The sequence below is a fragment of the Neofelis nebulosa genome, chromosome 6, assembly GCF_028018385.1.
Source record: "Neofelis nebulosa isolate mNeoNeb1 chromosome 6, mNeoNeb1.pri, whole genome shotgun sequence".
Taxonomy (NCBI): Eukaryota; Metazoa; Chordata; class Mammalia; order Carnivora; family Felidae; genus Neofelis; species Neofelis nebulosa.
The window spans coordinates 42,855,111-42,878,651 of NC_080787.1; the positions used below are offsets into that span (position 1 = coordinate 42,855,111).

Here is a 23,541-nt window from a genome sequence, read left to right on the forward strand (position 1 = left end):
TGTCTTAACACTGCAGGTTTTAAGTGGGAGACGGCAGGCAGAATTTAGTGGAAAAAGGGTTAAATGGGAGCCAATAGATTGGGGTATCAGTTGTAGCTGGGCAGCTGACTTTCTCACTCTAGTCCAGGCAAATCACTATCCATCCAGCTTCAGGTTTAGCTACAAAATGAGTGTGCTAAAATAAATAAATTCCAGTGTCCTTTCCAGCCCTGCTAAGTGCTCAGTCTCTAAATACAGTGATCAGAAAATCAAGGCATAAAAATACAGCATGACATGATTTCCTCTTGACCACATAAGGACCCTTAAACCTGAAGGGTAAGTACAACATACATTCTCTTAAGAAAGAGATACACTGTCAACTCTGGAGTGCTTGGAAATGGATTGCCAGGCCACACTTAACAGTCCTTTCACACAAATGTTTATTGTCTCTTCTTTCCTAACGGTGCTGCATTTTAATCCATATATGTAGACTTAGATGCATTAGAGGCCTTTGGTTTACTTAGCAAAGTTGTATGTATTCCCATGATGGTCGGGAGTGAGAGCCATGAGTTCCCTGCTGCTTTCACAAAGGACTTTAATCACTATTATGTTTTGTCTCTAGGATCCAAACCAAGCAGATGAAGAAGCAATGACACAGATCATCCGAGTGTCCTAACCCCAGGCCACGTGAGGGAGCAGATCAAGGTTATGTTCCTCGCCACTGTTTCCCACTGTTCCAGGAAATTGATCACCTCTTCCGATGGGACACTGACGATTACGTTCTGCCCTTTTCTACAGGACAGAAACCACTTAATTTTTAATAAGTGGCTCAGTATTATAATTGCAGTGATGTCTGGCAAATTGAAGTTGCAGGCCTTTGTCTCGCCCTTTCAGTCAGGGCCTATTTCAGACTGTTGATGACATTGACATTTCATGGATTAGGATGATGCAAGGGACCCATGCACATAAGTGCACACACACAGCACTTATGTTGGCTAGTGAAGCCAGCCAGCCATCTTAGCAGAGAACAACCTTCTCCACCAGGACTGCAATCAGGGAAGCCAAAGCCCGCTCCTTCCATGGAATCTAAGCAGCATCCATCCCTCTGACGGGGGATCGCAGGCTGACTAACTGAACGGACACTCTGTATTCAGAGGTGGCCTCCAGGCAAGGAAGTTCCATCTCGTGATATGGAAACAATAAATTCTCTGAGATACATTCATCTAATCTGTGGTAATAATAGGAATCTCTTTCTACCCAGATGGTTGGTTGGTATTTTTGGACTCCAGCCAAGAAAAAGCTAACTCTGGGGATAGAATGACAAGACTCAAGCACTAAATCTATAAATTGCTGAATCTCTCTTTTTTTTAAAGCCTTGACTTTAAAGTTGTGGTCTGTTGACAGATCATCTGGACTGTATTTCTTGCTTCCGCTGCTTTTAAGACAACGTAGAGGGCATTGGACCTTGAAACTGCCTTTCCTAAGTAGAGAACAAAACCATAAAACAACTTCTGTGCTGAGTGCTGAGGACATTTGTAGTAACTCCTAAACAGAGAGCCAAACTAGAGATTTTCAATCATAGGCTTTGTGATGGCAGTTGGGGAATAGAAGGGTTCATATGTGTTTCAGTCTAGCGAAGAAGAGAGGGTAGTATATATACCCATGTGTTGTCACATAGCATGATTCTCCAGTGGATGGATGCATGGGATGGATTATGAAAAGAATAACTTACAGTTCAACTACAACGCATGGAAAGGGAGAAGTCCAAGAACTGGTCTTTGACAATTTCTGTCTGGAAAGCACTATTCAGTCACATTCTCCTGGACATACTCCAGGTTACCTGCTCGAGTTTAAGGTGAATGTTGGCTTCACTCCTGCAGCACTTTGTTTTGTGCTGGCCCCAGAGAGCAAACATTCTCTTTATTCCCCTGGAAGCTGATTCTTTGGTGCCAGTTTCCATGTTTCCCTTTTTCTACATAGGCTTGTCCAGCAGAAAGGTTTTTACATTGCATCCACCTTCTGGGGATAAGCTACAGACTGGTGGTAGTGATGGCCCGCAGGGTCAGGAATAGGGCCACAGTTCCCAGAATGGACTGTGCCTCAGAAATCGATTTTCTTTACTAGATGCTGAACCTTGGGGAACTCTGATAGGATTTCAGAAAAAAAGTCGCTGCTTTCTCTATAACAAGGAAGACCGAATTCTTTTGAAGAACATTTGGGTTTGGTTTAAATAACCAAGAACAAAGATTGGCACTTTCTTTGATTTCACCCTAATTGTATTAAGAAGGAAAAGAAGTTAAACCTCTGAAGAAAATATCACAAAGGGAAATAATTGTAATGGTAGAAATAGAGGTACAGAGCTATGCAAAGAAAGAAAGAATCTCTCTAGTCCCTGGAATCTAAGTCATCTGCCCTGGCTTCCAGAGATAAGGAGAGGCCCACCCTTTGGTAGGCTCACTAGAAACTTCTGGCTCTTGACTTAGGTTTCAGACATTGACTTCATTCAGTAAGCCCCAAGTTTTTCAGATGCTAGTTTACTAAAAGCAATGAGGAATTTCAATCCCTTGTTTTGTTCAGGAGTCTTTAAGATGCAGAGTTCAGAAAGAAAGTCATCAGACCTAAGCCAACAGCAGTTCTAAAATGCTATTTATTTGTGTCTGTAAGTTTGTACATAGTAATATCAACCTCATATTGTTGCAGTTTTTTTTTTCCATGAGTTTGAGTTTTGCTTTCTTTGAAACAAAATGCTTCAGTTGTCATTTTGTCACTGCTCAGATAGCTCATGGCCCTTTTATTGTGGCCATTTTAGCACACCATAATAACCCGCAAAGTGGTGGGTTGAGGTTTGGATTTTTTTCTTTGTTACTAAAAGTTCATTTACTTGTCCTTGTAACTGTAGTGATGACTTCATAGATGCAGAAAGAGTGAATGGATGAGTGAATAATTGGTTTAATGCATAGTTATTTCACTTCTTGAGTGCTTTTTTTTTTTTGGCAAGATAATTGTAAATGTATATATTTTAATTGCACTGGTACATTGAACATGTCAGTGTCTATACCACTGGACCAACAGAACTTTTTCTGGCTGTTGGGTGCCTGATAATAATGTCTTGATTTTCCTTTGGGACTCAACTATAAAGGTTTTTCTCCCAGCAGTAGGGGGGAGTACAGATGATCAATCATTGATGTCATTGCAATTGTTATTTTTTAAAATAAATTTGTAAAAATACTAAAAAGTGATTTGAATTTTGACATTCCTTGGGTTCTGGTCTGTGTTTGTAATGTTGAAATTGTGCTTTTTGTAGACAGACACAGGAGTTCTGTGAACAGTGTTAAACTTCTGGTGTGCAGGCCTCTTAGTTGTGTGTCTCCCCTTAATCTCTTTTTCTTCCCTTTTGGCCCTCCACCCTGCTAAGGAGGTATTTTCCCGTCACCTGTGTGCAGATCTATACTTGGCTTTACTACTGAAAGTGTTAACCAGAATTTGATGAAGTAATTACAGGCACAAAATGAACCCTTTTAAGTTATCACCGAAACAGTGATAGGTGTTGATTAGGTATTATAGAACTAAAGATAATGAAGATGCATTTTTAGATTTTGCTTTTATTTCTGCAGAAAAACAAGGATGCTTTCCTGTTAAAAATTCACAACACACTCACCCTATTAGTAATGTGAGTTCTCCCAAGAATCTGAGCAACTGAAGGGCAACCTCGGATACGCTATTAACATGCAGGGAGCAAGGAGCTAGAGACACCCAATAGACCCGTCCTGGCAGATAAAAGAAATAGGAGACACTACCTAACCAGGGGGAAAGGACTGACTTAAATAACCTTAGCCTAAGGGTATTAAAACACACACACACACACACACACACACACACACACACACACTGAGTTTGCGTTAGATGCCAATCGAACATTGTCCTTATATATTCAGAGGTGATAGGAAAAGACCCCCCCCCCCATTGACACTATCTGCGATGATGTTTTATTGTAGAAGCATCTTCGCGTTTCAAGATTTTTTTTGTTTGTTTGCTTTTTATTTTTGAGAGAGCGTGTGAGTGGGGCTGGGGGACAGAGCGGGAGGCACAGAATCTGTAGACAGGCTCCAGGCTCTGAGCTAGCTGTCCACATAGAGCCCAACACGGGGCTCAAGCCCACGAACCGGGAGATCATGCCCTGGACCAAAGTCAGAGGCTCCATATTTCGAGACTTCTAAGTGTCACCCCGACTCCTTTTAAAGCGCTTGCACTCAGGCCTGTTGCCTGGGAGGCAGGAGCTAGAGCGCAGGCGCGAGAAGCAGGTGGGGCGGGGCCCCGAGGAAGCCTGCACTGATTGGTGGGTGGGAGGAACTTGCCAGGGCTGTCGTTGCGGATTGGCTGCTACGTGGACCCCCCCCCCTCCCGGTTCCGGTAAGTTGGCGGGCAACCGCGCCGCCGCCATGGCGACTGGCGAGCGGGCGGCGGTTCCCTCTTTGTGGCCCGTAGAGGCCCGGTTGGCGGCGCTGCTTCCCGACCTGCTGGTGTTCAGGAAGCCCCGAGGACCGGAACCCGAGCTCGCCACGGCCCAGGGCGTCCTCCTTGGCGTCCACGTGACGGGTGAGGGGTGGAGCGTCGCTCTCCCGCCCTGCCAGAGGGGCGGTTACAGGCTTGGCCTCAGGAGAGCAGCATAGTCGCGCTGTCGCTGCTGCTTCCTCGGGAAACCTGGACGGTCTTTTTAAGAGCGGGGAGACGTCTTTCGGGATGGTCTGGTGGAACCCTTAAGTTAATGAAAGACCCAGAAAAGGGGAAGGACTTTTACAGGGCAATATGGGAGGCTTTGAATCCACGACTTCTCCCAGTAGGCATACTGCTTCAGCCAGTTCTTTTATTCGCTCAGTAAATTCCTCCTTTGAGTCCGTCCTTAAGTGTGTGCCCGCCACCGCTCTAGGAATTAGAGATCCAGCAGCTACTTTGAGAGTTGCTCATTTAAATATTTATGGAGTTTGTGTCTTGGATCTGAAGATGAGTGATTAAGGTGCCTGACCTCAAGGAGCTCAGCATCTAGGCTCTCCATAAAGCTTTTATCCATCCCCCCATGTCATTCCCATTTTTCCCTTGGCCAGGGAGCGTAAGAGGGTATGGCAGAAGTGGTAGCTGGCTAGAGATGAAAGGGGTGCTTGTGGGCGAATCTTCATCTGCAACTCCTGGAAACGCAGAGGGGGTGTCTCTCCAGATTCTCAGAGGCAATAGCAGCCAGCGTGGCCCTGACTGCGTTGAGTAACACTTGTTCCAAGGATAATGAAATTACTCACCTGCAAGAGATCTGCTTCCTTTGGGCCTGCGGCGTAGAGGGAATAGAGCCCGAAAGTTCTGCTAACGTAATTTTTGTTTTGTCGGCTAGGGTTTACAGCATTAATGGACAGGTTCAGCCTGACCTGCAAGTCGGAACATGACATGGACAAACTGGCCCACATCTTCAGTTATTACATTAGTGACATCGTGGAGCGTGAGTGACTATTGGAGGGAAGCGAGGAGTTGTGGTCCTGGGCTCCCGAGGGTTTGTAACAAAAGGGGGGCTGGGCTACTTTAAAAAATACTACAGGGTCATTCCTTCAGTGTTAACCATCTTTTTTATTTCTTCTTCTTGCCACTAACAAGCTAGATTTTTGCCTGTATCTGCCATTCTACCTAGTCTCACATCCTGTTGACTTGATGTTCAGAAAGGGAGGAAAATACTAATTTGAGTTTTTACTTTGCTGCTTATATTTTGTTTCTAAATAAAGTATTCCTTTGGTTGTCTCTTCTAACAATAATGCAATGTGCCCCTATGTTTATATCAGATGTAATTTACAAAACACCTTCCCATTTTATTGCATTCTGATCCTGTGAAGTAGGAATGAGTGTCTTCTTCATTTTCTGCCATTAAGTTTGTGGAAAATTGCCTAATCCGGGAGGAAAAAAAAAAACAGCTCCTTACGTGTGCAGTAAACATTGAGTACATATTCTGTAATATGCACTGTGAAACGTGCAAGGTTTGCAAAAACCTGCCCTTGAGGAGATTTCAGTCTTAATCTGAAATCTGCCCATCAGATCATGCCCTGGGCCAAAGATCTTGGCCAAACTTCTGCCCAACAGAAATTACTCTAGTCCTTTAGTACTTATGTAACGTTCCCTTCCTTTACTGTCAGTACCAATACAGTCATGTCCATAATTCTGAGATGCACCAGAATACTTACTTTGTAGCATCTTCTTTAGGAACTTGTCAATTTCACTCACCCCTTACCCCTGAGGAACGTTTATGAAAGATCTTTAAATTTTTCTCATCAAGTTTAGATGAAAGAGAGAGATAGAAATTATATATTATGTATGTATTATAACACCAGGAATTGCTGGGTACTAGAAATACAGGGGAAAATAAGATATGGTACCTGCCCTCTTGGATTGTCCATGTCAGCGGAAGAGACAAATAATAAGTAAACAAGATAGTTATAGGTTATGTATTATGCAAAGGAAATAAGAGTGTAATGGTAAAAAAAGAATTGTACAGTGAGAGATTTTCTGTTAGGTAGGGTGGCTCCTCTGAGAAGGTGTTTAAGCTGAGACATAAAGGATGAGAGGAACACCTTGTGAAGAACAAGGGGTAAACCACTTCAGGCAGAAGAAGGCCAAGTGCAAAGCTTCTGAGATGGGAGGAAGCTTGGCGTGTTCTAGGAACGAAAGGCCAGTGTGGCTAGAGCATGGCTCACAGGGAGGAGAGTGATTTGAGGTAAGATTGGAGATCATTGAGCTCTGTAGGCTACAAGGAGTTTGGATTATATTATTTTTGTACAAAGGGAAACTGCTGGTTCTGGCAGGGTTGTGTTGTGATCTGATATACGTTTTTTTAAAGCTTATTTTAACTACCTCATGGAGACTGGATTATAGGGAGCTGATGGGGGGGTAGGTGGTAAGAACAGAAGCAGGAAGAGGCAGTTGTAGCAGCTGTGGAGAGATGATGGCAATTTGGTCTAGGATGGTGGTTCTCAACCTTGGCAGCATATTAGATAACCACTTGGGGAGCTTTTAAAAGTCCTGATGTCTAGGCTTCACCCCAGTCCAATTAAATCAGAATACCTGGGGGGTAGGTAGGCCCAGGAATAAGGATTTTTTTTTTTTTTTCAGTTTTACAGGCTATTCCAGTGTTGAAGCCAAGGTTGAAACCATCTGTCTAGAGATAAGTCAGCAGAGCTGTAAAGAGATGAATTGATTTGAAATGTGTTTTGCAGGTTCTACAGACAGGATTTGCTGATATATTGATATCAGCAGGAAGTGGAGAGGAAAATGACTACGGTTTTTGGCTTTCATAATGAATTGATGGTGGTGTCACTTAACCAAGATGGGCAAGACTGGGCTTTGAGAAAGAAAATCAAGGGTTATGTTTTGAATATATTGAATCTGAGATGTCAGTAAGTCATTCAAATGGAGAAATGAAGGTCGGTAGCTATGATTGAGACTGGAGCTCAGAGAATAGATCTCTGTTAGAGACAAAAAGTGAGTCGATGGCATAAAGATGTTACTTAAAGTTAAAAACTGTTTGAGTCCACATGAGGAGAGTGTAAGTAAAGAGAAAGAGCCTAAGACTGAGGCTTGAGGGACTTGACCAGGATAGATTATGATTGGAGAGAAAGAACCTACCAAAGAAACTGTAAAGCACCCAGTTAGGATACTGTGGTGTCCCTGAAGCCAAAGAAGTAGTGTCTCTAGGAGAAGAGGGCTATGGCTGGCTGGGCTGGAAATGAAAGGTATAAAGTATAGTGTGATGTGAGAAAAATATTGAATTTTGCAAGATGAATGCTGTTGATGATCTTGAGAATTTTAGTGACGTGATGGAGTTGGAAGTCAGATTAGAGAATGCTGAGAATGGTAGAGAAAACATTTCAGAGTGAAAAGGATGTGACGAACAAATGGTATATGGCCAACTCTGAGAATTTTTGTTGTTGGGAGTATAGCAGGAAAATGGAGCTAATAAGAAAGTAAAGTCAAGGATAGGTGGGTTAATTTTATTGTTTTTTGGTTTTGTTTTTTAAGATACTAATGGGAATGATCCAGTAGAGGAGATAAGGAGTGAAGTTCTTGAAAGGATGGGAGGGGCTAGCATCCAGAACACAAATGGGGGGGGGGGGCTTTAAAGAGAACAGTAGTAGTTTTTTCATTTTCAAGAAGATGGATATAGAGGGGCTCCTGGGTGGCTCAGTTGGTTGGGCGTCCAACTTCGGCTCAGGTCCTGATCTCATGGTTTGTGAGTTGGAGCCTCGTGTCAGGTTCTGTGCTGACAGCTCAGAGCCTGGAGTCTGCTTCGGATTCTGTGTCTCCCCCTCTCTCTGCCCCTCCCCTGCTCACACTCTGTGTCTCTCAATAATAAAAAAATGTTAAAAAAAAAAAAAAAAAAAGAATATGGAGATAGAAACAGATTTGGGGAGAAACGAAGGGAAAGAGTCTGAACCTTGGAGTGAATAAATAGACCAGAGAAGATATGAGGAAAAACTCAGAATAGGTCAATTTTTCGATCATGTATGATTCTGCCATGCTCTAGTATATCTGATTTTTTTTTAAGTTTATTTATTTATTTTGACTGAGACAGAGACAGTGTGAGTGGGGGAGGAACATAAGGAGAGAGAGAATCCCAAACAGGCTCTGTACTGCCAGCTGTGGAGCCTGACTTGGGCCTCAAACTCACAAACCAGGAGATCATGACCTGAGCCAAAACCAAGACCAAGTGCCCCTAGTATATCTGATTTTGATGCATTTCCCTCTCTCTCCTTGATTTCAGATGTGCTGTGTTTTGGAGGAGATATCCTAAATATCACAGGTATTTTTCAGTTTTTCTGAATAGTTAAAGGACTGTAAGTGAGGAAGACTGCATTTAGGTGGAATTTGGCATATTTGTTTATTAATCAGCATTGTTTGATTATTTAATATGTACTAGGCCCTGGGGAAACAAAGATGAAGAAGACACACTCTGTACCTCAAAAGTTTTCTCAATCTAGCGGAAAAGCCTTGCCTGTATTAAGTTCATATGTGCCTAACAATTTGCTTAGATTGAGTGACAGAAAAATAAGTGCCTATAAAGCATTCATGAGAAAATTAATGAGAAACTTTGTCCTCAAGAGCAGAGGCTATATGTAAGATAGGGAGGAGTCAAAATCTCCTATCTGGAGAACTCTTAGGATCATTAACATTAACAGCTATATGCCAAAGAGTTGGCCTCTTTTTTTTTTTTTTTTTTTTTAGTATATGTGCTGCCGAAGCGAGCACTTGGCCTCTTTTTTTAAGTTAAACTTAATTAAACCACCCTTGAAATTAGATTTGAACATGAACCTATATTTTATGAACCTCTTAGTACCCTTCCCTTTCTATTAGTATACTGGTGGAGGGAAGATTCTTCCCTCTAATATTTCTAATATTTAAGAAAAGTATTCCTTAGGAGAAGATTCTTCCCTCTAATATTTCTAATATTTAAAAAAAGTATTCTTAAACATTAGGAACATTTCAGCTTCTGCCTCGTCATGGTTTTGTATGATGAGTCGTTTTGAGGTTCTAAGGCAGTATTTTAACCAAGCATAATGTACAGGTCCAAGAAACCTCGCCTAACACCTTGTATGATACCTTCTGCATAACTGGGGGCTCTGCCCAGATCAGGTGAACCCAGACATTCAATCCCTGTTAGCCTGTCTTCTGTCTCTGTAGGGAATGTGCTCCTAGCACTCTGGACGGTGAAACAGAATCAACTGAGTGACATCATTACCCTGGTGGCAAAATGCAGTCTGGAGATACAGGAGAAATTTGGGATCTACCATACCAAAGAAGGCCAGGACCTGCAGCTAAAGATAGGTAGTAGCTACTAAAAGAGTGCTCATTAAAACAAACAAAAAACTATAAAAAATTCTAATTATAAATGACAACCTGGCAAAAAAATATTTGCACCTTATATCATGTACACAAAGGGTGAATATTAGAAATAGAATACCTCGAAATCAACAGAAGACTAACATTTTAAGGGAAGAATAGCAAAGCACATGAATTGATACTACATAGACAAATACATCTTTTAAAATGTGAAAAGATGTTCAATTTCAATAAAAATGCCAATTGAAAGTACATTGAGACTATTTCTCACCTATAGATACACAAAAACTCAGATGCTGATCACAGTGTTGATAAGGCAATAAGAATAAACATTTCATACATTGCTGGTGAGAGTCAACAGCAGCACAACTTCTAAAGAATAATTCAGTAATCTCTGTCAGGATTACAAATGCATTATTCTTCAACCCAGCAGTCCCACTTCTGAATATTTATCCTATAGATATACCTGAGTGTGTATGAAATGTTGTATGTACGATATTATTCATTGCAATATGTTTTGTAATAAAAGATTGAAAATGATCTGCAGGAGACTGGTTAAATAAACAACAATTTGTCTACTCAGCTTTTCTGAAACCTTAAAAAAAGATATTCTGTTATAACAATATCTTAAAAATATAGTTGAGAAAAAGCAAGATGCAAAGCACTGTGTTTGGTATGCTACCTTTTTTATAAAGGCGAAAAGTAGGAATTTTTCTTGTTTGTTCATATTTGTATAAGGAAACACTGGCAAGATATATAAGAAATGAATAAAAGTTAACTATTGGAGGAAAATAGTGTAGACAGTCACATAGATGAAATCAAGAATTTAATTTTAATTCCAGCATAATTAACATACAGTGTTATATTTGTTTCAGGTGTACAATATAGTGATTCAATAATTCCATACATCACCCAGTGCTCATCACAAGTGCACTCCTTAATCCTCATCACCTATTTAACCCATCCCCCTACCCCAACCTCCCTCTGATAACCATCAGACTGTTCTCTATAGTCTGTTCCTTGGTTTGTCTCTCTCTTTTTCTTTTGCCTATTTGTTTTGTTTTAAATTCCACATAGGAGTGAAATTATATGATATTTGTCTTTCTCTGACTTACTTTGCTTAGCATTATACTCTTAGCTCTATCCATGTCATCGCAAATGGCAAGATTTCATTCTTTTAATGGCTGCATAATATTCCATTGTGTATATATACACCATATCTTCTTTATCCATTCATCTATTGATGGATACTTGGGCTGCTTCCATAATCTGGCTATTGTAGATAATGCTGCTATAAACGTAGGCATGCAAGTATCCCTTTGAATTAGTGTTTTTGTATTATTTGGATACATACCCAGTAGTGTGATTACTGGATAGTAGGGTAGTTTTATTTTTAACTTTTTGAGGAACCTCTGTACTGTCTTCCACAGTGGCTGCACCAGTTTGCATTCATTCCCACCAACAGTGCAAGAGAGTTGGTTCCTTTTTATCCCTGTCCTTTCCAACACTTGTTTCTTGTGTTTTTAATTTCAGCTGTTCTGACAGGGACGAAGTGATATCTTATTGTAATTTTGATTGGTATTTCCCTGATGGTGAGTGGTATTGAGCATCTTTTCATGTGTCTGTTGGCCATCTGTATATGTCCGCTTTGGAGAAATGTCTGTTCATGTCTTTTGCACATTTTTTAGTTGGATTATTTGGGTCTTTTTGTTGTTGAGTTGTGTAAGTTATTTATATATTTTAGGTACTAACCCTTTTAGCAGATATGTCATTTGCAAATATCTTCTCCCATTTAGTAGATTGCCTTTAGTTTTGTGGATTGTTTCCTTCACTGTGCAGATTTTTATTTTGATGTAGTCCCAATAGTTTATTTTTGCTTTTGTTTTCCTTGCCTCAAGAGACATATCTAGAAAAATGTTACTATGGCCAATGTCTGAAACATTACTGGCTGTGCTTTCTTCTAGGATTTTTATGGTTTCAGGTCTCACATTTAAGTCTTTAATCCATTTTTAGTTTATTTTTGTGTATGGTGTAAGAAAGTGGTCCAATTTCATTCTTTTATGTAACTGACCAGTTTTCCAGCACCATTGTTGAAGAGACTGTCTTTCCCACTGGATATTTTTCCATGCTTTGTCAGAGATTAATTGACTGTGTAAGTGTGGGTTTATTTCTGGGTTTTCTGTTCTATTCCATTGATCTGTCTGTTTGTGTGTCAGTACCGTACTGTTAATTACTACAGCTTTGTGATATAACTTGAAACCTGGAATCATGATCCCTCTAGCTTTGCTTTGCTTTTTCAAAATTGCTTTGGTTATTTGGGGTCTTTTGTGGTTCTATACAAATTTTAGAATTGTTTGTTCTAGCTCTGTGAAAAATGATGTTGGTATTTTGATAGGGATTGCATTAAATCTGTAGATTGCTTTGGGTAGTGTAAACATTTTAACAATGTTTGTTCTTCCATTCCATGAGCATGGAAGGTCTTTCCATTTCTTTGTGTAACCTTCAATTTCTTTCATCAGTGTTTTATAGTTTTCAGAGTATAGGTCTTTCACCTTTTTGGTTAGGTTTATTCCTAGGTATCTTACTACTTTTGGTACAGCTGTAAATGGGATTGTTTTCTTAATTTCTCCTTCAACTGCTTCATTATTAGTGTATAGAAATGCAACAGATTTCTGCATGTAGATTTTGTGTCCTGCAATTTTACTGAATTCATATATCAGTTCTCATAGTTTTTTGGTGGAGTGTTTATAGTATTATGTCATTGCAAATAGTGAGAATTTTACTTCTTCCATACTAATTTGGATGCCTTTTATTCCTTTTGTTGTCTGATAGGACTTCCAGTCCTATGTTGAATAAAAGTGGTGAGAGTGGACATCTTTGACTTGTTCCTGACCTTAGGGGAAAAGCTCTCAGCTTTTCCCCATGAAGGATGGTGTTAGCTGTGAGGTTTTTTTATATGGCCTTTATTATGTTAAGGTATGTTCCCTTTAAACCTACATTGTTGAGGGCTTTTGTTATGAATGGATGTTGTACTTTGTCAAATGCTTTTTCTTCATCTGTTGAAATGATCATATGGTTTTTATCCTTTCTCTTACCAATGTGATGTATCACATTGATCGATTTTCAAATATTAAACCACGCTTGCATCCTGAGAATAAATCCCACCTGATTGTGGTGAGTGATTTTTCAGATGTATTGTTGACTTTGGTTTGCCAGTATTTGTATTTTGTTGAGGATTTTTGCATCTATGTTCATCGGAGACATTGGCCTGTAGTTCTCTTTTTTGTGTGCTGTCTTTATCTGGCTTTGGTATCACAGTGATACTGGCCTCATAGAATGAATTTGGAAGTTTTTCATGTCCTATTTTTTGGAATAGTTTAAGAAGAATAGGTATTATCTCTTCTTTAAATGTTTGGTAGAATTCCTCTGTGAAGACATCTGGCCCTGGACTTTTGTTTGTTGGGAGTTTTTTGCTTATTGATTCAATTTCTTTGCTGGTTATGGGTCTGTTCAAATTTTCTCTTCCTTCCTGCTTCAATTTTGGTAGGTTATATATTTCTAGGAATTTATTCATTTCTTCTAGGTTTTCCAAATTTTTTGCATATAGTTTTCATAATACTCTCTTATAATTGTAATTCTGTAGTGTTAGTTATTTTTCCTCTTTCATTTGTGAGTTTATTTGAGTGCTCTTTTTTTTTATGACTTTGGCTAGAGATTTATTAATTTTGTTGATCTTTTCAACCATCTAGTTTCATTGATCTATTGTTTTTTAGTTTGTGTATCATTTATTTCGTCTCTAATCTTCATGATTTCCTTCCTTCTGCTGGTTTTGGTTTTTGTTTGTTGTTCTAGCTCCTTAACATGTAAAGTTATGTTGTTTATTTGAGATTTTCCTTGCTTCTTGAGCCAGGCCTGTATTGCCATAAACTTTCCTCTTAGAACTGCTTTTACTGCATCCCAAAGGTTTGGGACTGTTGTGTTTTCATTTTCATTTGTTTCCATGTACTTTTTGATTTCTTCTTTGATTTTTTGGTTGACCCATTCAGTGCTCAGTAGCATGTGATTTAACCTACATGTATTTGTGGTCTTTACAGATTTTTTTCTTGTAGTTGACTTGTAGTTTCACAGCATTGTGGTCAGAAAAGGTGCTTGGTATGACTTCAGTGTTCTTGAAGTTGTTGAGGCCTGTTTTATGGCCTAATATGTGATCCATTCTGGAGAATGTTCATGTGCACTTGAAAAGAATGTGTATTTTGCTGTTTTAGGATGGAATGTTTTGAATATATCTGTTAAGTCTATTTAGTCTAGTGTGTCATTCAAAGCCATTGTTTCCTTGTTGATGATCTGTTTAAACGATCTGTCCATTGATATAAGTGCAGTGTTAAAGTCTCCTACTGTTGTATTATTATTGATTAGTTCTTTTCTTTTTGTTACTAATTATTTTATGTATTTGGGTGCTTTCATGTTATGTGCATAAATATTTACAATTGTTGTATCTTCTGATTGGATTGTCCCTTTATTATTATATAGTGTCCTTCTTTGTCTCATGTTATAGTCTTTGTTTTATGTCTATTTTGTGTGATACAAGTATTGCTACTCCAGCTTTCTTTTGTCATGCATTTACATGATATATATTTCTCCATCCCCTCACTTTCAATCTGCAGGTATCTTTTGGTCTGAAATGAGTGTCTTGTTTTTTTATCCACTCTGTCATCCTATGTCTTCTGATTGTAAATGATTACATTTAAAGTAATTATTGTTAGATATGTAGTTATTGCCATTTTGTTACTTGTTGTCATTTTTGTAGTTTTTCTCTGGTCCTTTCCTGTCTGTCTCTCTTTCATACTTTGCTGGTTTTCTTTAGTGATATACTTGGATTCCTGTCTCTTTATTCTTTGCATATCTATTTGTGGTTTTTGATTTATGGCTACCATCAGATTTGTATATAACCTCTTCATACAGCAGTCTATATTAAGTTGATGGTCACTTAAGTTCGAACCTATTCTTTATTCCTCTCCCCTCCATGTTTTAGGTATATGGTATCATATTTTACATCCTTTTATTTTGTGAACGTTTTGTTTTGTTTTTACAGAAATACTTATGTTTGGGGCGCCTGGGTGGCTCAGTCGGTTAAGCGGCCAACTTCGGCTCAGGTCATGATCTTGCAGTCCGTGAGTTCGAGCCCCGCGTCAGGCTCTGTGCTGACAGCTTGGAGCCTGGAACCTGCTTCGGATTCTGTGTCTCCCTCTCTCTCTGACCCTCCCCCGTTCATGCTCTGTCTCTCTCTGTCTCAAAAATAAACATTTAAAAAAAAAAAAAAGAAATACTTATGTTTACCACTTTTGTGTTTCGTCTTTTTCATACTCTCACTTATGGTCTTTCCACTCAAAGAGTCCCCTTTAATATTTCTTGTAGGGCTGATGTAGTGGTCAGAACTCCTTTAGTTCTTGTTTGTCTGATAAATGGTTTATCTCTCCTATTCTCAATGCTAGCCTTGCTGGATAGAGTATTCTTAGCTTTAGATTTTTCCCTTTCAGCACTTTGAATATATCATGCCATTCCCTTTTGACTTGCAAAGTTTCTGCTGAAAAAAACCACTGATAGTCTTATGGGGGAAATTTCCCTTGTATGTAAGTGTCTTCTTTCCTCTTGCTGCTTAATTTTTTTTCTTTATCATTACTTTTTGGCATTTTGATTACTGTCTAACTTTGGTTGATTTTGTTGGGGGATCTCTGTGCCTCCTGGCATTGTGATTCCTATCTAACTGTCTAAATAACTTTGGCTGATTTTGTTGGGGGATCTGTACCTCCTGGATCTAGGTATCTGTTTCCTTAGCCAGATTAGGGAAGTTTTCAGCTACTGTTTCTTCAAATAAATTTTCTGCTCCCTTTTCTGTCTCTTTTCCTGGAATCCCTATTACACTTGATGTTATTACACCTGATGGCATCACTGAGTTCCCTTATGTCTATTCTCAGTTTGCATAATTCTTTTTTCTCTCATTTTTTCAGCTTGATTACTTTCTATTCCTCTGTCTTCTAGTTCACTGATTTGCTCCCCTGCTTCTTCCAGCCTGCTCTTCTATCAAGTTTATTTTTAATTTCATCTATTGTGTTTTTCATCTCTGATTGGTTCTTTTTTGTTTGTTACTTCTTCCTTAGGGTCTCACTGATGTTCTCCACTCTTTTCTTGAGTCCAGTGAGTGTCTTTATGACCATTACTTTAAATTCTCTGTCAGCCATGTTACTTATATCCATTTCACTTAGGTCTCTTGCTGTGATTTTGTCCTGTTCTTTCATTTGTGACATATTCCTCTGTCCCCTCATTTTGCCTATCTGTGTCTGTTTCTGTGTGTTAGGAAAGTCAGCTACATCTCTTGCTCTTGAAAGTAGCAGGCAGGATGTGCACTTTTAACTAGGTGGCACTGGTTCTCCTCTACAGGGCGCACACAGCTGCTGCGGAGGCCAGCTGGTCTGGGTCCTCTGGACAGCACACAAAGGCAGGGTATGCAGTTTTAACAGGGTGTGTGCATCCTCCATGGGAGGTCAGGAGATGCATTGTTGGTGAGGATTGCCTGGGTTTTCTGGGCAAGGGGATCCACAGCACCAGGACTGAGGCAGGTCTGTCTGGCTAGAGGGGGTAGGGTGTAGTGTAAGCATGTTAGGTAGTAAGTGCTGTCACTACACTGTTTCTCACAGCTGGCTGTGTATTTATGATGAAGGGTTCAGAAGGGAAATGGCTCCTGCCAGCTCCTTTGTTTCTGGAGAAGTCCTTCAGCAAACTCTGAGATTAATAACTAACTCTCCCTCCCATAAGCCCCAGGTGCCTTTCAAACTGCTGCTTCCAAGCTGTATCTCCACACGTTATTTGCTGTGCTGTCTCTTTCAGGGCAGGGGCTCAGTTTCCTATCACTAGCTGAGCTCTCTCAGAGCCACGCCCACTTATTTTTAAAGTCCCACCCGTTATAAGCACTCATGAAATTCAGCCCCTCTGATTTTCAAAGCCGAATGCTGTAGGGATTTTTCTTCCCCCTGTAGGCTCCTCCCCAGTGTGCTTCTTGCCCCTCTTCTTGCCCACAGCTCCCTCCCTCCAATGGTCACACCCATGGGTTTAGGTTCCCATCAGGTCTCCACCCTGACTACCCTTTTCAATGTGGCATCTTCTCTGCATTTAGTTGTGGGGTTTGTTTTGGCCACTCTTTGGGTCCTTTCCTGGGTTGTTTGCCCTGATGCGAGTATTATCTAGTTGTATGTTTGGGATAAGTTGAGTTTAGGGTCCTCCTACTCCACCATCTTCCCCAGAAGTCAGAATCAAGAATTTTTAAGGTACATTGTTTCCATAGTCTGATTTTTGAACTATGTTATTGTATTACATAATCAAAACTATAATACGATAAAGATTAAAAAGCTGCACACAGAGACAAAAATTTCATCAATGACAGAGCCAGGACTGGAGGGGGAGCTCTATACACAATGCTCCTTCACAGAAGTCCAGAAACATTAAGGGGTTTCTGAATGAAGGGCAAAAGTTGCTTTGACCTATTCATTTACAATTTGAGGAGGAGTCTGAAGAATTCTATTCTGAATTATATGGCATCTTTCCTGTTGTAGCATTTTTTTGTTGTTTTTTTGTTTTGTTGATGGATAACTCATAATTGAAACTGTACATAAATAACATTTGTACACTTTTGAAGCCAGCACTGCAATCAAGATAATGTACATATCCATCACTCACTAAAATTTCTTTTTCCCCCTTTTTTTTTTAATATATGAGATTTATTGTCAAATTGGTTTCCATACAACACCCAGTGCTCATTCCAAAAGATGTCCTCTTCAACGCCCATCACCTACCCTTCCCTCCCTCCCCCCCCCCCCCATCAACCCTCAGTTTGTTCTCAGTTTTTAAGAGTCTCTTATGCTTTGGCTCTCTCCCACTCTAACCTCACTTTTTTTTTCCTTCCCCTCCCCCATGGGTCTCTGTTAAGTTTCTCAGGATCCACATAAGAGTGAAAACATATGGTATCTGTCTTTCTCTGTATGGCTTATTTCACTTAGCATCACACTCTCCAGTTCCATCCATGTTGCTACAAAAGTCCATATTTCATTCTTTCTCATTGCCACGTAGTATTCCATTGTGTATATAAACCACAATTTCTTTATCCATTCATCAGTTGATGGACTTTAAGAGAGAGAGTGAGTGCAAGTGGGGAAAAGGGACAGGGGGAGAGGGGGAGAGAGGGAGAGAGAGAGGGAGGGAGAGAGAGAGAGAGAGAGAGAGAGAGAGAGAGAGAGAGAGAGAGAAAGAAAAAGAAAATCCTAAGCGGGCTCCATGCTCAGTACAGAGCCCAATGCGAGTCTTAATCCCACCACCCTGGGCTCATGACCTAAACCAAAATCAAGAGTTAGATGCTCAGCTTACTGAGCCACCAGATGCTTCTCCTCATGCCCTTTCATAACCCTTCCTCCTACACTCCCCTCCCTATCCTCAAGAAGTCTCTGATCTCCTTTTTTTGTCATTAGAGATTATTTTACATTTTTAAAGACTGTTGTAGAATGTATCAGTAATCCATTCCTTTTTATTGCTGTGTAGTATTCTATTGAATTCTATTATTTATCCATTCACTTTTTTTTTATGAAATTTATTGTCAAATTGGTTTCCATACAACACCCAGTGCTCATCCCAAAAGGTGCCCTCCTCAAAACCCATCACCCACCCTCCCCTCCCTCCCACCCCCCATCAACCCTCAGTTTGTTCTCAGTTTTTAACAGTCTCTTATGCTTTGGCTCTCTCCCACTCTAACCTCTTTTTTCTTTTTTTTTTTTGTTCCTTCCCCTCCCCCATGGGTTTCTGTTAAGTTTCTCAGGATCCACATAAGAGTGAAAACATATGGTATCTGTCTTTCTCTGTATGGCTTATTTCACTTAGCATCACACTCTCCAGTTCCATCCACGTTGCTACAAAGGGCCATATTTCGTTCTTTCTCATTGCCACGTAGTATTCCATTGTGTATATAAACCACAATTTCTTTATCCATTCATCAGTTGATGGACATTTAGGCTCTTTCCATAATTTGGCTATTGTTGAGAGTGCTGCTATAAACATTGGGGTACAAGTGCCCCTATGCATCAGTACTCCTGTATCCCTTGGGTAAATTCCTAGCAGTGCTATTGCTGGGTCATAGGGTAGGTCTATTTTTAATTTTCTGAGGAACCTCCACACTGTTTTCCAGAGTGGCTGCACCAGTTTGCATTCCTACCAACAGTGCAAGAGGGTTCCCGTTTCTCCACATCCTCTCTAGCATCTATAGTCTCCTGATTTGTTCATTTTGGCCACTCTGACTGGTGTGAGATGATATCTGAGTGTGGTTTTGATTTGTATTTCCCTGATAAGGAGCGACGTTGAGCATCTTTTCATGTGCCTGTTGGCCATCCGGATGTCTTCTTTAGAGAAGTGTCTATTCATGTTTTCTGCCCATTTCTTCACTGGGTTATTTGTTTTTCGGGTGTGGAGTTTGGTGAGCTCTTTATAGATTTTGGATACTAGCCCTTTGTCCGATATGTCATTTGCAAATATCTTTTCCCATTCCATTGGTTGCCTTTTAGTTTTGTTGGTTGTTTCCTTTGCTGTGCAGAAGCTTTTTATCTTCATAAGGTCCCAGTAATTCATTTTTGCTTTTAATTCCCTTGCCTTTGGGGATGTGTCGAGTAAGAGATTGCTACGGCTGAGGTCAGAGAGGTCTTTTCCTGTTTCTCCTCTAGGGTTTTGATGGTTTCCTGTCTCACATTCAGGTCCTTTATCCATTTTGAGTTTATTTTTGTGAATGGTGTGAGAAAGTGGTCTAGTTTCAACCTTCTGCATGTTGCTGTCCAGTTCTCCCAGCACCATTTGTTAAAGAGACTGTCTTTTTTCCATTGGATGTTCTTTCCTGCTTTGTCAAAGATTAGTTGGCCATATGTTTGTGGGTCTAGTTCTGGGGTTTCTATTCTATTCCATTGGTCTATGTGTCTGTTTTTATGCCAATACCATGCTGTCTTGATGATGACAGCTTTGTAGTAGAAGCTAAAGTCTGGGATTGTGATGCCTCCTGCTTTGGTCTTCTTCTTCAAAATTACTTTGGCTATTCGGGGCCTTTTGTGTTTCCATATGAATTTTAGAATTGCTTGTTCTAGTTTCGAGAAGAATGCTGGTGCAATTTTGATTGGGATTGCATTGAATGTGTAGATAGCTTTGGGTAGTATTGACATTTTGACAATATTTATTCTTCCAATCCATGAGCAGGGAATGTCTTTCCATTTCTTTATATCTTCTTCAATTACCTTCATAAGCTTTCTATAGTTTTCAGCATACAGATCTTTTACATCTTTGGTTAGATTTATTCCTAGGTATTTTATGCTTCTTGGTGCAATTGTGAATGGGATCAGTTTCTTTGTCTTTTTGTTGCTTCATTGTTAGTGTATAAGAATGCAACTGATTTCTGTACATTGATTTTGTATCCTGCAATTTTGCTGAATTCATGTATCAGTTCTAGCAGACTTTTGGTGGAGTCTATCGGATTTTCCATGTATGATATCATGTCATCTGCAAAAAGCGAAAGCTTGACTTCATCTTTGCCAATTTGGATGCTTTTGATTTCCTTTTGTTGTCTGATTGCTGATGCTAGAACTTCCAACACTATGTTAAACAACAGCGGTGAGAGTGGGCATCCCTGTCATGTTCCTGATCTCAGGGAAAAAGCTCTCAGTTTTTCCCCATTGAGGAGGATATTAGCTGTGGGCTTTTCATAAATGGCTTTTATGATCTTTAAGTATGTTCCTTCTATCCCGACTTTCTCAAGGGTTTTTATTAAGAAAGGGTGCTGGATTTTGTCAAAGGCCTTTTCTGCATCGATTGACAGGATCATATGGTTCTTTTCTTTTCTTTTATTAATGTGGTGTATCACGTTGATTGATTTGCGAATGTTGACCCAGCCCTGCATCCCAGGAATGAATCCCACTTGATCATGGTGAATAATTCTTTTTATATGCTGTTGAATTCGATTTGCTAGTATCTTATTGAGAATTTTTGCATCCATATTCGTCAGGGATATTGGCCTGTAGTTCTCTTTTTTTACTGGGTCTCTGTCTGGTTTAGGAATCAAAGTAATACTGGCTTCATAGAATGAGTCTGGAAGTTTTCCTTCCCTTTCTATTTCTTGGAATAGCTTGAGAAGGATAGGTATGATCTCTGCTTTAAACGTCTGGTAGAACTCCCCTGGGAAGCCATCTGGTCCTGGACTCTTATTTGTTGGGAGATTTTTGATAACCGATTCAATTTCTTCGCTGGTTATGGGTCTGTTCAAGCTTTCTATTTCCTCCTGATTGACTTTGGAAGAGTGTGGGTGTTTAGGAATTTGTCCATTTCTTCCAGGTTGTCCAATTTGTTGGCATATAATTTTTCATAGTATTCCCTGATAATTGTTTGTATCTCTGAGGGATTGGTTGTAATAATTCCATTTTCATTCATGATTTTATCTATTTGGGTCATCTCCCTTTTCTTTTTGAGAAGCCTGGCTAGAGGTTTGTCAATTTTGTTTATTTTTTCAAAAACCCAACTCTTGGTTTCATTGATCTGCTCTACAGTTTTTTTAGATTCTATATTGTTTATTTCTGCTCTGATCTTTATTATTTCTCTTCTTCTGCTGGGTTTAGGCTGCCTTTGCTGTTCTGCTTCTATTTCCTTTAGGTGTGCTGTTAGATTTTGTATTGGGGATTTTTCTTGTTTCTTGAGATAGGCCTGGATTGCAATGTATTTTCCTCTCAGGACTGCCTTCGCTGCGTCCCAAAGCATTTGGATTGTTGTATTTTCATTTTCGTTTGTTTCCATATATTTTTTAATTTCTTCTCTAATTGCCTGGTTGACCCACTCATTCTTTAGTGGGGTGTTCTTTAACCTCCATGCTTTTGGAGGTTTTCCAGACTTTTCCCTGTGGTTGATTTCAAGCTTCATAGCGTTCTGGTCTGAAAGTATGCATGGTATAATTTCAATTCTTGTATACTTATGAAGGGCTGTTTTGTGACCCAGTATATGACCTATCTTGGAGAATGTTCCATGTGCACTCGAGAAGAAAGTATATTATGTTGCTTTGGGATGCAGAGTTCTAAATATATCTGTCAAGTCCATCTGATCCAATGTATCATTCAGGGCCCTTGTTTCTTTATTGACCGTGTGTCTAGATGATCTATCCATTTCTGTAAGTGGAGTGTTAAAGTCCCCTGCAATTACCACATTCTTATCAATAAGGTTGCTTATGTTTGTGAGTAATTGTTTTATATATTTGGGGCTCCGGTATTCGGCGCATAGACATTTGTAATTGTTAGCTCTTCGTGATGGATAGACCCTGTAATTATTATATAATGCCCTTCTTCATCTCTTGTTACAGCCTTTTTTTTTTTTTTTTTTTTTGAGACAGAGAGAGACAGAGCATGAACAGGGGAGGGGCAGAGAGAGAGGGAGACACAGAATCTGAAACAGGCTCCAGGCTCCGAGCTGTCAGCACAGAGCCCGACGTGGGGCTCGAACTCACGGACGGTGAGATCATGACCTGAGCCAAAGTCGGACGCTTAACCGACCAAGCCACCCGGGCGCCCCTCTTGTTACAGCCTTTAATTTAAAGTCTAGTTTTTCTGATATAAGTATGGCTACTCCAGCTTTCTTTTGGCTTCCAGTAGCATGATAAATAGTTCTCCATCCCCTCACTCTCAATCTAAAGGTGTCCTCAGATCTAAAATGAGTCTCTTGTAGACAGCAAATAGATGGGTCTTGTTTTTTTATCCATTCTGATACCCTATGTCTTTTGGTTGGCACATTTAATCCATTTACATTCAGTGTTATTATAGAAAGATACAGGTTTAGAGTCATTGTGATGTCTGTATGTTTTATGCTTGTAGCGATGTCTCTGGTACTTTGTTTCACAGGATCCCCCTTAGGATCTCTTGTAGGGCTGGTTTAGTGGTGACAAATTCCTTCAGTTTTTGTTTGTTTGGGAAGACCTTTATCTCTCCTTCTATTCTAAATGACAGACTTGCTGGATAAAGGATTCTCGGCTGCATATTTTTTTTCTGTTCAATACATTGAAGATCTCGTGCCAATCCTTTCTGGCCTGCCAAGTTTCAAAAGAGAGATCAGTCACGGGTCTTATAGGTCTCCCTTTATAAGTTAGGGCACGTTTATCCCTTGCTGCTTTCAGAATTTTCTCTTTATCCTTGTATTTTGCCATTTTCACTATGATATGTCGTGCAGAAGATCGATTCAAGTTACGTCTGAAGGAGTTCTCTGTGCCTCTTGGATTTCAATGCCTTTTTCCTTCCCCAGTTCAGGGAAGTTCTCAGCTATTATTTCTTCAAGTACACCTTCAGCACCTTTCCCTCTCTCTTCCTCTGGGATACCAATTATGCGTATATTATTTCTTTTTAGTGTATCACTTAGTTCTCTAATTTTCCCCTCATACTCCTGGATTTTTTTATCTTTTTTTCCTCAGCTTCCTCTTTTTCCATAACTTTATCTTCTAGTTCACCTATTCTCTCCTCTGCCTCTTCAATCCGAGCCGTCGTCGTTTCCATTTTATTTTGCATTTTGTTTAAAGCACTTTTCAGCTCCTCGTGACTGTTCCTGAGTCCCTTGATCTCTGTAGCAAGAGATTCTCTGCTGTCCTCTATACTGTTT

The 23,541-nt window shown here is 39.9% G+C and overlaps 2 protein-coding genes across 23 annotated transcripts in view; both read left to right on the top strand.

Moving 5' to 3' along the window:
• The window catches only part of NFYA (nuclear transcription factor Y subunit alpha), a 34,428-nt gene extending 31,210 nt beyond the window's left edge, over positions 1–3,218 (top strand). For all 9 annotated transcript variants that reach the window (XM_058733847.1, XM_058733854.1, XM_058733852.1 and 6 more), the window contains one exon: positions 602–3,218. In XM_058733847.1, the coding sequence (XP_058589830.1) occupies positions 602–655 (54 nt within the window). In that variant the 3' untranslated portion in view covers positions 656–3,218. The remainder of the gene's footprint in view (positions 1–601) is intronic.
• A 747-nt stretch (positions 3,219–3,965) lies between these two features.
• Positions 3,966–23,541, top strand: part of LOC131514169 (adenylate cyclase type 10-like) — a 57,369-nt gene continuing 37,793 nt past the window's right edge. For 6 of the 14 annotated variants that reach the window (XR_009262961.1, XR_009262962.1, XM_058733837.1 and 3 more), the window contains exons 1-4: positions 3,967–4,575; positions 5,360–5,464; positions 8,768–8,806; positions 9,685–9,828. Coding sequence is in view for 11 of the 14 variants with exons in the window: in XM_058733837.1 (XP_058589820.1) it covers positions 4,419–4,575; positions 5,360–5,464; positions 8,768–8,806; positions 9,685–9,828 (445 nt within the window). In the remaining 3 variants the exon portion in view is untranslated. Of the gene's footprint in view, positions 4,576–4,653; positions 4,817–5,359; positions 5,465–8,767; positions 8,807–9,684; positions 9,829–23,541 lie in introns of those variants that run through there. The other 8 variants (XR_009262963.1, XM_058733844.1, XM_058733836.1 and 5 more) reach the window with 7 other exon arrangements.